Raw genomic sequence first — 14,833 nt, forward strand, 5'->3', positions numbered from 1 at the left:
ACGATGCCGGGCGTGCAGGAAGGATCTGATGGGAAGGGCCCTTCTCACCACCAGCCAAGCTACGTCTTGGTATTTGTTTGAAAGTTTTGTGTTTCTTGTACGAGTACATCCAAGTCTCTCTGAACATCAACATTTACAAGTTTTATGCCTTTTAAAAAATATTCTTTTCTATTCTTACGATCGAAGTGAATAACCTCATACTTCCCCAGATTATGCTCCATCTGCCACGTTGTTACCCATTCACTTAACCTGTATTATTTCTTTGCACACTATGTCCTCTTCAAAGCTTGCATTCCAACCTAGCTTTGTATCATCAGCAAACTTAGATATATTACTCTCTGTCTCTTTGTCTAAGTCATTAATATAGATTGTAAATAGCTGAGGCCCCAGAACTGATCCTTGCGGCACTCCATTAATCATAGCCTGCCAACCCAAGAATGCCCCATTTATCCCTAGTCTCTGCTTCCTGTCCGTTAACCAATCCTCTATCCATGCTAATATATCACCCCTACTCCATACAAATTAAGAGTAGGCCACTCAGTCCTTCGAGCCTGCTCTGCTATTCAATAAGTTCATGGCTAAATTGATTACTCCACATTTCCACCTACCCCCGACAACCTTCCACCACGTTGCCTTAAAAATATTCAAAGACTCTGCTTCCACCGCCATGAGCACTTATCTTGTGTATTAACCCTTTGCATGGTACCTTATCGAATGCCTTTTGGAAATCCAAGTATACCACATCTACTAATTCCCCTTTATCTACCCTACTAGTCACATCCTCAAAAAATTGTTAATGAATTTGTCAAACAGGATCTCCCTTTCATAAAACTATGTTGACTTTTTCTAATCATACTATGCTTTGCTAAGTGCAGTGTTAATACTTCCTTAATAATAGATTCCAGGACTTTCCAGACGACTGATGTTAGACTACCTAGCCAGTAGTTCCCTGTTTTCTCTCTCCCTCCTTTCTTGAATAGCAGTTACATTTGCTAACTTCCAACCTGCTGACACCATTCCAGAATCCAGGGGAATTTTGGAAAATCATAGCCAGTCCAGCCACTATCTCTGCAGCTGTCTCTTTCAGAACACTAGCAGGGAAGCCATCAGGTCCTGGAGATTTGTCAAATTTTAGTTCCTTGAGTTTATCCAGTACTTTTTCTCTGCTGATATTAATTTCCTCATTCTATTAGCCCTTAGGTTACCCTCTATTTCTGGTATGCAACTTGTATCTTCTACTGTGAAGACAGACATAACATTTGTTCAATGTCTCTGCCATTTTCTCATTCCCCGTGATAATTTCTCTTGTCTCTGCTTCTAAGGGACCAATGTTTACTTTAGCTACTCTCTTCCTTTTTATATACTTGCAACCCAGTGACCTCTGATGGAAGCTTGTTTGTGGACGCCAATTGAGAAAATGATTGGGTTTAGCCAATATCCTCCAAGGCCAAATAACCTGCCTGCTCACCATTCAAGTTTATGCAAATGATGGACACTTGGATGAAGAGTCAAACGATGCTAAAGACTATGAATCACAGCCCAGTGTAAATTAGTACCTGCAGGAGAAAAGGAAGTGGGAGAGAAACTTACTACCCAGGTCTTCTGGAAGCATGGGGCAACAAAATAAGAAAATGGTAAGCACTTAGAACAAAGTACTTCATCACAAACGTATCATGCAAATTTTAATTCCCAGTGGAATTTCATGTACTGAAAATACCAACTAGAAGAAAGCAAAACCTAGTCATATTGGAGCCAGTCATGATTCACAGCAATTCCATTCCAAAAATGCACAGCAAAGTACTACTTCAAGCATGCCTGATCCCAGTCAGTGTTGCATGAACCCAAGATGCAGCATTTTGGTGCTACTGTTGACTATAAATCAAGTCTTCTGGCATAAGAATTTTACTAAAGGAATTGCACAGGTGGTTTCACTTAGGTTACAAACACATAACTTCACCTTATGGACTGAATTGTCACACTGTGGAAAGCAGACTCAACTCTTGCCTGAAAAATTTGCAACCAAGTGCAAACTGTTCATCAGTTATAATTCTTTATTCCCACTTGCTGGAAAGGCAGGAAGAAACTATTTGTAGCCAGACAGATACAATTGGTGAACTAAGAGCAACTAAAAAAGGAATGAAAGAGAGAACTGAACAATTACAAGACTGGTTAGAGTTTAATTAAATGCACAATTTATACAATTCCATTTAAAAAAAGTGAGAACTTTTTTTCCTTCTAACTCAGATTAGTTCCATGGGCCTCAATTTTAAGGATAAATAACATAGCAGTTGGTAAAATAAGCTGGGGGGACGGGGGGCGTTGGCTGCTTTGGGTGGGGAAGCAACTGAGAGTGTTGTCAGTTTTAAACCCAATTTCAAATCCTGCCAGACTAATGGGATGAAAGTCTCAAATGTCCGATAGCTGCAAGGGTCCTATGTAAAATGAGTTTGGACAATCCTAGTGGATGTGAATATCCAGTGCTAAACTTTCCCTAATTCGGTGCTAATTGGCAATCATATGCCAGAGGCTGGTGGGACAAGTGGGAAAAACGTCACACTGGAAGTCTTTGTGGTTGGGGCTGAGCTGTTGTGGAAGAGTAGGTGGAGCTTTACGGGAAATGCTTGATGCTGACACTAAGTGCCTGAAAAAGAAAAAGATTCATTCCTCAACACCAACATGCCTGATCTTGAGCACAAAAGTTAGAAAATGTCTTTATTTCTATGATGTTTCCTGCACTATTGATATCGCAAAGTTGTATTTGCAAGTTCCTTTTATGATAAATATTTGTGTTCATACACTGCGCCTTCAAGGGAAAAAGGTTATTGAATATTGCTTGTAGGAGAACAGTCTGGGACTGCACTGCTTCAAAATTCTCTCAGTAGTTGGTAAGTTTCTATAAAATGTTCAGCTCTTCCGCTTTGAATCGTACGATTTTTCTTAGTTTTATACCCCCAATCAATGGCACGTAAATCAAGCAGTTTCTTCGGATTCAGCCAATTTTAATTTGATCAGTGGGAAAATAAGAAATAAAAAATCAGAAAGGTAGACCATTCGGCCCTTTGATCAATACAACTTGGCTGATCTTCTACCTCAACTCCACTTTCCTGCCTACTCCCCATATTCCTTGATTCCCTGAGACCCCAAAAATCTATCAATCTCAGTCTTGAATATACTCAACAATGGAGCATCCACACCCTCTAGGGTAGACAACTCCAAAGATTCACAACTCTCTGGTTGAAGAGATTTTTCCTCATCTCAGTCCTAAGAGATCGGCCCCATATCCTGAAGTTGTGCCCCCACATTCTAGATTCCCCAGCCAGGGGAAATAACCTCTCAATGTCTACCCTGTCAAGCCCCTTCAGAATCTTGTATGTTTCAATGAGATCACCTCTCATTCTTTTAAACTCCAGAGAGTATAGACCCAATTTACTCAGCCTCTCATCCCAGGAACCAATTTAGTGAATCTTCGCTCTACAGCCTCCAAGGCAAGTATGTGCTGCTTTAGAAATGGGAGTCCAAAACTGCACAGTATTCCAGGTGTGATTTCACCAAGCAAGGCCTGATAACAACTGTAGCAAGACTTTCTTATTCTTGTACTCCAATCCCCTTGCAATAAAGGTCAATGTGCCATTTATTTATTTAGAGATACAGCACTGAAACAGGCCCTTCGGCCCACCAAGTCTGTGCCAACCAACAACCAGCCATTTATACTAATCCTACATTAATCCCATATTCCCTACCACATCCCCACCATTCTCCTACCACCTACCTACACTAGGGGCAATTTACAATGGTCAACTTACCTATCAACCTGATGGTCTTTGGCTGTGGGACGAAACTGGAGCACCCAGCGGAAACCCACGCGGTTACAGGGAGAACTTGCAAACTCCGCACAGACAGTACCCAGAACTGAACCGGGTCACTGGAGCGGAGGCTGTGGTGCTAACCACTGCGTCACTGTGCCGCCCAAATTACTAATTGTTTGCTGTACCTGCATGCTAACTTTGTGTTCCTTGTACAAGTATACCCAAGTCTCTCTGAACATTTAAAAGTTTCACACCCATTAAAAAATATTCTGCTTTTCTATTTTTGCGACCAAAGTGAATATCACACTTGCACACATTATGCTCCCATCTGCCACCTTGTTGCACACTCATTTAACCCGTCGATATCTCTTTCCAGCCTCTTTACGTCCTCCTGACAGCTTACATTCCCACTTAAGTTTGTAGCATCAGCAAATTTAGATACTTTAACTGTCAGTTTGTCCAAGTCATCAATATAGATTGTAAATAGCTGAGGCCCCAGTACTGATCCTTACAGCACTCCAATAGTTACAGCCTGCCAACTTGAAAATGCCCTGTTTATCCTTACTCAGCTTCCTGTCTGTTAACGAATCCTCCATCCATGTTAATATATTGCCCCCAACTCTAAGCCTTTATGGTGCACATTAACCTCTTGTGTGGCACTGTATCGAATGCTTTTTGGAAATCCAAGTACACTACATCTACTGTTCTTCTTTATCTACCCTATTAGTTATATCTTCAAAAAATTCTAATAAATTTGTCAAACACGATTTAGGGATGGCACTGTGAACCCTGTCACCAGCCAGAAATCGGTACCACAAATGCCCCTCAGAGTTGAGTTTTCTTTTGAAAACAAAATTCACGAACTTCCTCCTTTCCTTTCCTGAAGGCATTAGTTTTTGTATGTAGTGCTACTGTATGATTCCATGCACAACAGCATCACACCTGTACAGGTCCAAATTGCTATTCTTTACGTGTGCTGTGGATGAAAGGGAACCGGTGGATATGTTGTACTTAGATTTCCAGATGGCATTTGATAAGGTGCCACATCAAAGGTTATTGCAAAAAATAAAAACTCATGGTGTAGAAGATAACATATTGGCACGGATAGAAGATTGGCCAGCTAACAGGAAACAGAGAGTAGGCATAAATGGGTCATTTTCTGGTTGGCAAGATGCAATGAGTGGCGTGCCACAAGGATCTGTGCTGGGACCTCAACTCTTTACAATTTATATAAATGACAGATGAAGGGACTGAAGGTATGGTTGCTAAATTTGCTAATGACACAAAGACAGGTAGGAAAATAGGTTGTGAAGAGGACATAAGGAGGCTACAAAGGGATACAGATAGGTTAAGTGAGTGGGCAAAAATCTGGCAGATGGAGTATAATGTGGGAAAATGCAAAGTTGTCCATTTTGGCAGGAAGAATAAAAAAAGCATATTATCTAAATAAAAACAAGAAATGCTGGAAATACTCAGCAGGTCTGGCAGCATCTGTGGAGAGAGAAGCAGAGTTAACATTTCAGGTCAGTGACCTTTCTTCAGAACTGGCAAATATTAGAAATGTGAAAAGTTTTAAGCAAGTAAAGTGGGGGTGGGGCAAGAGATAACAAAGGAGAAGGTATAGATAGGACAAGGTCACAGAGAATAACCGACCAGAAGGTCATGCAGCAAAGGCAAACAATATGTTAATGGTGTGTTGAAAGACCCACCCCCGCTTTACTTGCTTAAAACCCTTCACATTTCTAATATTTGCCAGTTCTGAAGAAAGGTCACTGACCTGACACGTTAACTCCGCTTCTCTCTCCACAGATGCTGCCAGACCTGCTGAGTATTTCCAGCATTTCTGTTTCTATTTCAGATTTCCAACATCCGCAGTATTTTGCTTTCATATTATCTAAATGGTGAGAGATTGTGGAGCTCTGAGATACAAAGGGATCTGGGTGTCCTAGTGCACGAAACACCAAAGGTTAGTTTGCAGGTACATCATGTAATTAGGAACGCTAATAGAATGTTATCGTTTAACACAAGGGGAATTGAATACAAAAGTAGGGAGGTTATGTTTCAGCAATAGAGGGCTTTGTTGAGACCACATCTGGAGTACTGTGTACAGTACTGGTCTCCTTATTTAATGAAGGTTGTAAATGTGTTGGAGGCGGTACAGAGAAGGTTTACTAGACTAATACCTGGAATGGCTGTCTTACAAGGAACGACTGGACAGGCTAGGCTTGTATCCGTTGGAATTTACAAGAGTAAGAGGCGACTTGATTGAAACACAAGATCCTGAGGAGTCTTGACAGGGTGGATGTGGAAAGGATGTTTCGCCTTGTGGGAGAATCTAGAACCAGGGATCACTGTTTAAAAATAAGGGGTCGCCCATTGAAGACAGAGATGAGGAGAAATGTTTTCTCTCAGAGGGTAGCGAGTCTTTGGAACTCTCTTCAAAAGGCGGTGGAAGCAGAGTCTTTGACTATGTTTAAGGCAGAGGTAGATAGATTCTTGATTAGCAAGGGGGTGAAAGGTTATCGGGGCAGGTGGTAATGTGGAGAAATCAGTTCAGCTATGAACCTATTGAATGGCGGAGCAGTTTTGAGGGGCCGAGTGGCCTACTCCTGCTCCTAATTCATTATGTTCATACACATGATCCTAGGCAGCAACTGTCAGTTAGATTTTTGACCATAGATCAAAGTGGAACAGTTCACAGCCAGGTCCAATCACACACGCTATGAAATTTTAATCACAAGATCCAAGAAAGAAAGAACAGAAACCCTGGCTGATTCGCCCTGCACCCTCTTTGCTAGCAGGGATAAAGAACAATTGTAGCCTTTCCCAAATCATCACCCTGGTTAAAATTAGCTAACTCAGCACAGATCAGGATCAAATCAGGGTCACCAAGCACTGAAGCCAACGTACATACTGATAGCTCTCCTAGTATACCTACAGATTCAAAAATCAAGAAATTATTCAGGTGCTATAAATACACTGAAATAGTGTACTAAAAGTAGACAAAAACATTGGTCCACTGTGTTGTACATTTTACAGTTAAACATACAAATTGTCACAAATTTCAAATTATTCAAGCCTGTTGCCTCACAAAGATCACAGTCAAGTTCATTATGATTGCACGATGAAGTATGAGGAAATCAAACTTCCTGCAGCTGTTCCCATTACAGATAATGACACATCTAATAGTAAACATTTTCATAATCCAACCCACTCCAAGTGTGGAAGCAAGAGTGTACAGGAACATGGTGGAAAATCTGGAAGTCACCATCATGCTGTTTGGAAACTAACTAGTTAATTAGGCAACATGTCACTCTCTTTAGAAGCTCTGTCTCCTTCTCCACACTATGGACACTGAAGCTTTTAAGACTGTCCCACTTGTTGGCCTGCAGAAGCCAGACTTAACTACTACCAATACTGTTTTTTGTCTCAGTCCTGAGAAAGTGTCTGAAGGCTTTAAACTTCAACTGATTTCTTCTAAGATGTTGCCTGATCTGCTTAGTGTTTTCAGTTTATTTACAGACTTTCAGCATCTGTAGTACTTTACTTTTGTCTCCTTTTATCCTACTTGATTAAAATGGATTTAAAAAAAATCTAATTCCCATTTTCAGTCTCCAAATGCACTTACTTCTAGCTGCAACTTTCACTTCAGTAAAAGGAAGATTAATTGCTTTCTAGGACCTCAAAGCTTTCCATATTCCCTTACTCCAACAATTTACAAGCTTTGTAAACCCAAGTTTGGCAATCACCCAATAGTATTTATCCCACCTTCTCTCCTCACCCCCCCCCCCCCAACCTAATATGCCAAATCATACTTCCTCCAACACGTGTAAGTCTTCCTATTTCAAAACTAAATCTAACTACCACACAAAATGGAGTTCCAAAATTACTGTTAAACCTAGAAACATCAATACGTAGCTCAAACATGACACACGCAACAACGTTGCTTGTTTGATGCAAGAGCACTTCATCTACTCTCTAAATTATGCAGGACTAATGCAATATGCAGTTAACATGATGCAGGCAACGGGAGAACAAGTAAAAAATGTTCTACAGGAGGAGATGACAATGATAATGCAACTGATGATGCAAATCAACTTTATTTTTATATTATACTAAACAAAGTAAGCATTTAATATTAATTTGGTCCTTACAAAGCTGATCAGGCAAACTATTTTGAAGTCAGAAAATTTTGGATTTACTGTCTATTTTTGACCAACAATTTACTTATAACTGAAGTGAACAACTTATTTTCAGAAGGCCCAACTATGGGTTGTGACCCTTCACCTAGATTTCTCCATAAAATTATGACATCACAATGATGTCACAAACTAGCTTCAATTTTCCTAACCTACTGCAAACTTCAATATTTACCTTTAAAATATAAATACAATACTTCACAATCTGCGCTAATTGTTTGACCAGCTTCACACAATTATCAATATTTATGCATGGCCATGACACATGCTTTCTCTCAAAACACAACCAGAAATCTGATGCAAGTTAGAATTGTATAAAAGCAAAATACTGCAGATGCTGGAAATCTGAAATAAAAACAAGAAATGCTGGAATCACTCAGCAGGTCTGGCAGCATCTGTGAAAAGAGAAGCAGAGTTAACATTTCAGGTTAACTCTGCTTCTCTTTTCACAGATGCTGCCAGACCTGCTGAGTGATTCCAGCATTTCTTGTTTTTATTTTAAATTAGAATTGTAATCGGTTTTGAAAGGGGGGGGGGGGGGCGGGGGAAGAACAAAAGGAAAGGTGTGTGATAGGGTGGAGGGCAGGAGATTAACAACAGGGTTGTCACAGAACAAAAGGCTAATAGATGTAGTGAAAGACAAAGCGGAGTCCAGAGAGAGTGTTAACAACAGAATAATGAACAGCTCTGCACTTATTTTGCTCAACATTTCTGATGAAAGATCGTTAACTCTGTTTGGCTCTCTACAGATGCTGCCAGATCTGATTATTTCCAGCACTTTCTGTTTGTATTTCAGATTTCCAGCATCCACAGTATTTTGCTTTTATTTTACTGAAACGAGAACTTGTTTTTGTAAATAAGAGATCTCAAGATTCAGACTACAGTTAAAAATCATTTCCATCTTGCTCTCATGAGTTACAGTACTTTTCAGCTCGGTAGTACCTCGATCATTTTTAGGTTAATCATTTCTCTGTACAACCAGCATCTTGATGAGGCCTTTTTTTTAAAGACTCCTTGGGATCCGTCAACTGTCAGTTTGGACGCACATTTTGACAGAATGCGCATTTTAATTGTCTGGATCACAGAAGCTGTCTGCATCGTTAAATGAAATCCTCTCTGGGTAATAATTAGAAATAACACAGGGACAGAATTTAAAAATAAACAAACAGACCCCGGCCTCTGTTTCTGCCACCGAGCCGGCCGGCCTTACCTTCGGATAAGTGTGCAGGCTGTAAGTCATCTCGCAACTTCTTTGACACGACGCCGTGTCACCCAAAACCGCCTCGAACGCATCAGAAGCCAGTGACAGGGTGAAGAAAGAACATAAAGCGAGTCCCAGGCAAAGAACAATACCAACAGGAGCGCAGCCTACAGCTCCCGCCGCCATCTTCCGTCTGTTTGTTGTGATCGGGAGCCGCTTCCTCACCTTACCTAACTGCGCATGTGCTCCAACAGTGACAATTTTTATTGTCAGTTTTTTATATAACCCGTTTTAAATAAGTCCGCATCGGGCTACAATCCCAATACTTGCTGTCTGGCTTGTGTTATTTATACATAATTCTTTTCTTTAAAAAGAAATTATCAATATCGCCGGAAACAGTTTGCTGGTCTCGTGCAAGGGATGTTGGGATTTGTAGTTATTAGAAACAGGAAATGCTGGAACTACTTAGCAGGTCTGGCAGCATCTGTGGACCTTCCCTGATAAGTTAACTCTGTTTCTCTCTCCACAGATGCTGTCAGAATTGCTGAGCAGTTCCAGCATTTCTTGTTTTTTATTTCAGATTTCCAGCATCTTGCTTTTATTTCAGGGATTTGTAGTTATTATGCAGGGTTCCCAGAATGCAGTGGTAGAGCGGTGCGGAGTGAGCGAGCTGGAGTGTGTGTGAGCTGCCCATTTACCGCCAGGTGGTTTCGAGTCGTTTATTCGGACACAATGAGTGATTTTAGATTAGATTTAGATATAGAGCACTGAAACAGGCCCTTCGGCCCACCGTGGAATGTGTTTGTGATGGACCATTTGATGGTGAGGGGCAGCGCCGCGGGCCCAACGCTGCAGCGGCCTAAAGTTTACCGCCAGGCCACTCTCGCGTCTTTAAAGGTAAAGTCTCGTCTTCTCATCGGGCGATGGTTTCCAGAAGGCCTAGGTTTAGCACCTGGCGTTTTTTTAAAACCGTAACTTATATTGGACAATCGCAGATTTGATTATTTATTTACTGTTTCCTTTGTGAGCTTGTTTTCTCATTTCCAAGTAGTCAGTTGACGTTGATGTGAAGGAGGAACATAGGAACAGAAATGGGCCATTCAACTAGATCATAGCTGATCTACGTTAGTGCCAGTTTCCTGCACTATCCCCATGTCCTTTATATCTTTAATATCTAGAAATATATCGGTCTGTCTTGAATATAATGACTGAGCCTTCACAGCTGTCATTCACCACCCCCTGTGAAAAAATTCCTCCTAATCTCATTCCTAAATGGCCTACATTTTCTGAGACTGTGTCTCCTGGTTCTAGAGCACCCCCACCCCAAACCAGGGGGGAAATCCTTCCTGCATCTAACCTGTCGAGCCCAGTAAGAATTTTGTATGTCTCAATGAGATTCACCACTCTCCTAAATTCTAAAGAATCTAGGCTCAGTCTGTCCTCGTAGGACAATCCTGCCACCCCAGGAATCAGTCTGGTGAACCTTTGTGCACTTCCTCGATGGCAAATTTCTCCTTCCTTGGGTAAGGACATCAAAACTGCACACAGTACTTCAGGTACAGTCTCACCAAGGCTGTATACAATTGCAAATTGCAGCAAGACTGCATTACTCCTGCACTCAAATCCTCTTGCAATAAAGGCCAACATTCCATTTGCCTTCCTAATTGCTTGCTGCACCTGCATGTTGGCTTTCAGCAACTATGAACAAGGACATCCTATTAACCAACTCACAATCCATACTAAAATAAAATTAAAGGACCCTTTGGACATCAACACTTTCCAATCTCTCACCATTTAAGACATACTTTGCACTTCTGTTTTTCCTACCAAAGTGGATAACTTCACATTTTTTCCACATTATATGCCATCTGCCATGTTCTTGCCCACTTGCTTAGCCTGTCCAAATCCCCTTGATGTCTCCTTATATCTTCCTCACAACTTGCATTCCCACCTAGTTTTGTGTCATCAGCAAACTTGGAAATATTACATTTGGTCCAAAGTGCTGTGGATGCTGGAAATCTGAAATAAAAACCAAGTGCTGAAAATACTCAGCAGGTCTGGCAGCATCTGTAGAGAGCAAAACAGAGTTAATGTTTCAAGTCTGTGACCTTTCATCAGTTGAAAGATCACCGACCTGAAACGTTAACTCGGTTTCTCTCTCCACAGATACTGCCAGACCTGCTGAATATTTCCAGCACTTTGTTTTTATCTCAGTCCATACTATACATTACCCCTAATACAGTGGTCTCTGATTTTGCTTACTAACCTGTGTGGGACTTAATCAAAAGCCTTCTGAAAATCCAAATACATCACATCCATTGTTTTCCCCCTTATCTATTCTGCTCGTTACATCCTCAATAAAACTCCCAACAGGTTTGTCAAACATGATTTCTCTTTCATAAATCCATGTCCACTCTGCCCAATCCTACCATTATTTTCTAAGTGTCCAGTTATCATGTCCTTTAAAATAGATTCTAGCCTTTTCCTTGCTACTGATGTCAGGCTAACAGGTTCCCTGTTTTCTCACTCCCTCCTTTCTTTAAATAGTGGGGTTCCATAGTTGGGAAGAGATTCTATTCATAGAATCGTAGAATGGTACAGCACAGAAGTCAGTCCATCGCCTCTGTGCCGGCTCTTTGTAAGATCAAGTCACCGAGTTATGCTGCCCAGCCTTGTCTTGGTAGCCCTGCAAATTTATCTCTCCAGATAATTGTCCAATTCTCTTTTGAATGCCATGATTGAATCTGACCCCATCACACACTCAGACAGTGCAGTCCAAATCCTAACCACTCACTGCATAAAGACGTTTTTCCTCATGTTGCTGATTCTTTTGCCAATCACATTTAATCAATGTCCTTGGTTCTGGTTCCTTTGACCAATGAGAACAGTTCCTCCCTATCTACTCTGCCCAGAGCACTCATGATTTTGTGCACCTCTACCAAATCTCTTAATCATCTTCAGATGAGAACAGACCCAGCTTCTCCAACTCATCCACTTAACTCAAGTCCCTCATCCCTGGATCCATTCCCATGAATCTTTTCTGCACCCTCTCTAATGCTTTAACATCCTTCTGAAAGTCTGGTGCCCAGAACTGGACACGATACTGTCCTTGAGGCCAAACCAGTGCTTTATAAAGGTTTATTACAACTTCCTTGTTTTTGTAGTGTCCCTATTTATAAAGTCCAGGATTGCATATGCTTTATTGACTGCGTTCTCAACCTGCCCTGCAACCTAAAACTATTTGGGCACATATGCCCTCAGGTCCCTCTGTTCCTGCACCCACTTTAGAATTGTACCCTTTAATTTATATTGCCTCTCCTTGTTCTTCCTACCAAAATGAATCACCTCGCACTTTTCTGCATTAAATTTCATCTGCCACTTTTTCGCCCATTCCGCCAGCCTGTCAATGTTGTCTTGAGGTTTATCACTATCCTCCTCACAGTTCACAATACTTCCAAGTTTTTTGTCATACACAGAATTTGAAATGGTGCCCTGTACACCCAAGTCTAGGTTGTTAATATGCATCAAGAAATGCAGGGTTCCCAACACAGACTCCTGTGGAACCCCACTGTATACCTTCCTCCAGTCCGAAAAACAACTGTTCACAACTACTCTCTTTCCTGTTATTCAGCCAGTTTCATATCCTGCTGCTACTCTGACCTTGCTGCCAAGCCTGTTGTGTGGTACTTTATCAAATGCCTTTCGAAAGTCCATGTACACCACATCAACCACATTACCCTCGTCAACCTTCTCTGTTACCTCATCAAAAAATTCAAGGAAGGTAATTGAACATGATTTGTCCTTAACAAATCCATCTGGCTTTCCTTAGTTAATCCACGTTTGTCCAAGTGACTACCAATTTTGTCCTGAATTATCATTTCTAAAAGCTTTCCCACCACCAAGGTTAAGCTGGCCTGTAGTTGCTGGGCTTTTCCTGACACCATTTTTTAAACAATGGTGTAACATTTGCAATTCTCCAGTCCCCCAATTAATTATCTTTACTCTGGACTGCTACTTGTCCTTTTCGATAGCTAACCTAAACCTTATGCTATGGTTGCTGTCCCCTGTATGTTCCCTTAGTCACTGGGTTGACTCACATCATACCTCAGAACCAGATCCAGCAATGCTTCCATCCTCGTTGGACTGCAAACATACTGATTTATAAATTTCTGCAGAACACATTCTAGAAACTCTAGTCCCTCTCTACCTTTTACACTATTACTATCTCAGTCTATATTGGGATAATTAATATCCCCCAATATTACTACACTATAATTCTTGCGCTTGTCTGTAATTTCCTTGCAAATTTGTTCCTCTATATCCTTCCCACTAGTTGGTGGCGTGTAGAATACCCCCAGCTATGTAATAGTACCTCTATTGTTTCTTAGCTCTAACAAAATAGATTCTGTCCTTGACCCCTCTAGGACAACCTCTCTCTCCAGAACTGTAATGTTCTCCTTAACCAATAAGCTACCCCTCCTCCTTTACTTCCTTATCACCACAACATCATATTTTTACGTGGCTATCTGTGCCTGCAGCTCATCAACCTTATTTACCACATTCTGTGCATTCATATACGTGCACAGTAAACCTAATTTAGACCTAATTCCATTCCCTCTTACACTGACCCCACCTAATGCCTTACTGTTTCCTACTCTAGTGTTATCTGTCTCTCCCAATTCTCTGTGTACTTTGGCTTTCCTCTCTAAATTTACCTCCTGGTTCCCACAGCCCTGCCAAGTTAGTTTAAACCCTCCCCTATAGCACTAGCAAATCACCTCACAAGGACATTGGCCTGGCTTTGTTCAGGTGCAACCCGTCTGGCCTGTCCCCCAGAACCAATCCCAATGCTCCAGAAATCTGAAGCTCTCTCCTGCACCATCTCTGCAGCCACGCATTCATCTGCTCTATCCCCCCTGTTTCTATACTCGCACATGGTACTGGGAGTAATCCGGAAATTACTACCTTTTGAGGTCCTGCTTGCTAGTTTCTTTCCTAGCTCCATAAACTCTGCCTGCAGGAGCTCATCCCTCTTTCTACCTATGTCATTAGTACCAGTAGGGATCATGACTGCTGGCTGCTCACCTTCCCTGCTCAGAGTGCTCTGCAGCTGCACCAATGATATCCTTGACCCTGGCGTCGGGAGGCAACATACCATCCTGGGTTCACATTTGCGGCCACATAAATGCCTGTTTGTTCCCCGAAGTGTGGAATTCCCTATTGCTATTGTTTTTCAAACCTTCCTCCTGCTCCTCCCCTTCCCTGCCCCCTCGTGTATTTGAGCCTGCTGTGGTCTAGACTCTCGCTGCACACCCCAGAGGAACAGTCACTTTCTCCAGTATTTAGAATGGAGTACTGGTTGGCAAGTGAGATGCACTCATGACTGCCGCACTACCTGCCTGGTCCTTCTTGACTGCCTGGTGGTCACTGATTCCCTCTCTCCCCGCATACTCTTAAGCTGTGGGGTGATCACATCTATAAATGTGCTATCCACGAAACATTCAGCCTCGCAGATGCACTGTAGTGATGCTAGTTACTGCTCCAGCTCTGAAACCCAGAGCTCAAGCTGCTACAGCTGACAACACTTCCTGCACATGTTGTCCAGGACACAAGAAGCATCCTGGAGT

General features: G+C 41.7%; 2 protein-coding genes across 2 annotated transcripts in view; one reads left to right on the plus strand and one right to left on the minus strand.

Moving 5' to 3' along the window:
• Positions 1-9,429, minus strand: part of tmem59 (transmembrane protein 59) — a 45,110-nt gene extending 35,681 nt beyond the window's left edge. The window contains exon 1 of the mRNA XM_068037522.1: positions 9,216-9,429. Coding sequence (XP_067893623.1) covers positions 9,216-9,392 — 177 coding nt within the window. The 5' untranslated portion in view covers positions 9,393-9,429. The remainder of the gene's footprint in view (positions 1-9,215) is intronic.
• A 414-nt stretch (positions 9,430-9,843) lies between these two features.
• Positions 9,844-14,833, plus strand: part of tceanc2 (transcription elongation factor A (SII) N-terminal and central domain containing 2) — a 33,535-nt gene continuing 28,545 nt past the window's right edge. The window contains exon 1 of the mRNA XM_068037534.1: positions 9,844-10,103. Coding sequence (XP_067893635.1) covers positions 10,014-10,103 — 90 coding nt within the window. The 5' untranslated portion in view covers positions 9,844-10,013. The remainder of the gene's footprint in view (positions 10,104-14,833) is intronic.

The sequence above is a fragment of the Heterodontus francisci genome, chromosome 8 (genome assembly GCF_036365525.1).
Source record: "Heterodontus francisci isolate sHetFra1 chromosome 8, sHetFra1.hap1, whole genome shotgun sequence".
Classification (NCBI taxonomy): Eukaryota; Metazoa; Chordata; class Chondrichthyes; order Heterodontiformes; family Heterodontidae; genus Heterodontus; species Heterodontus francisci.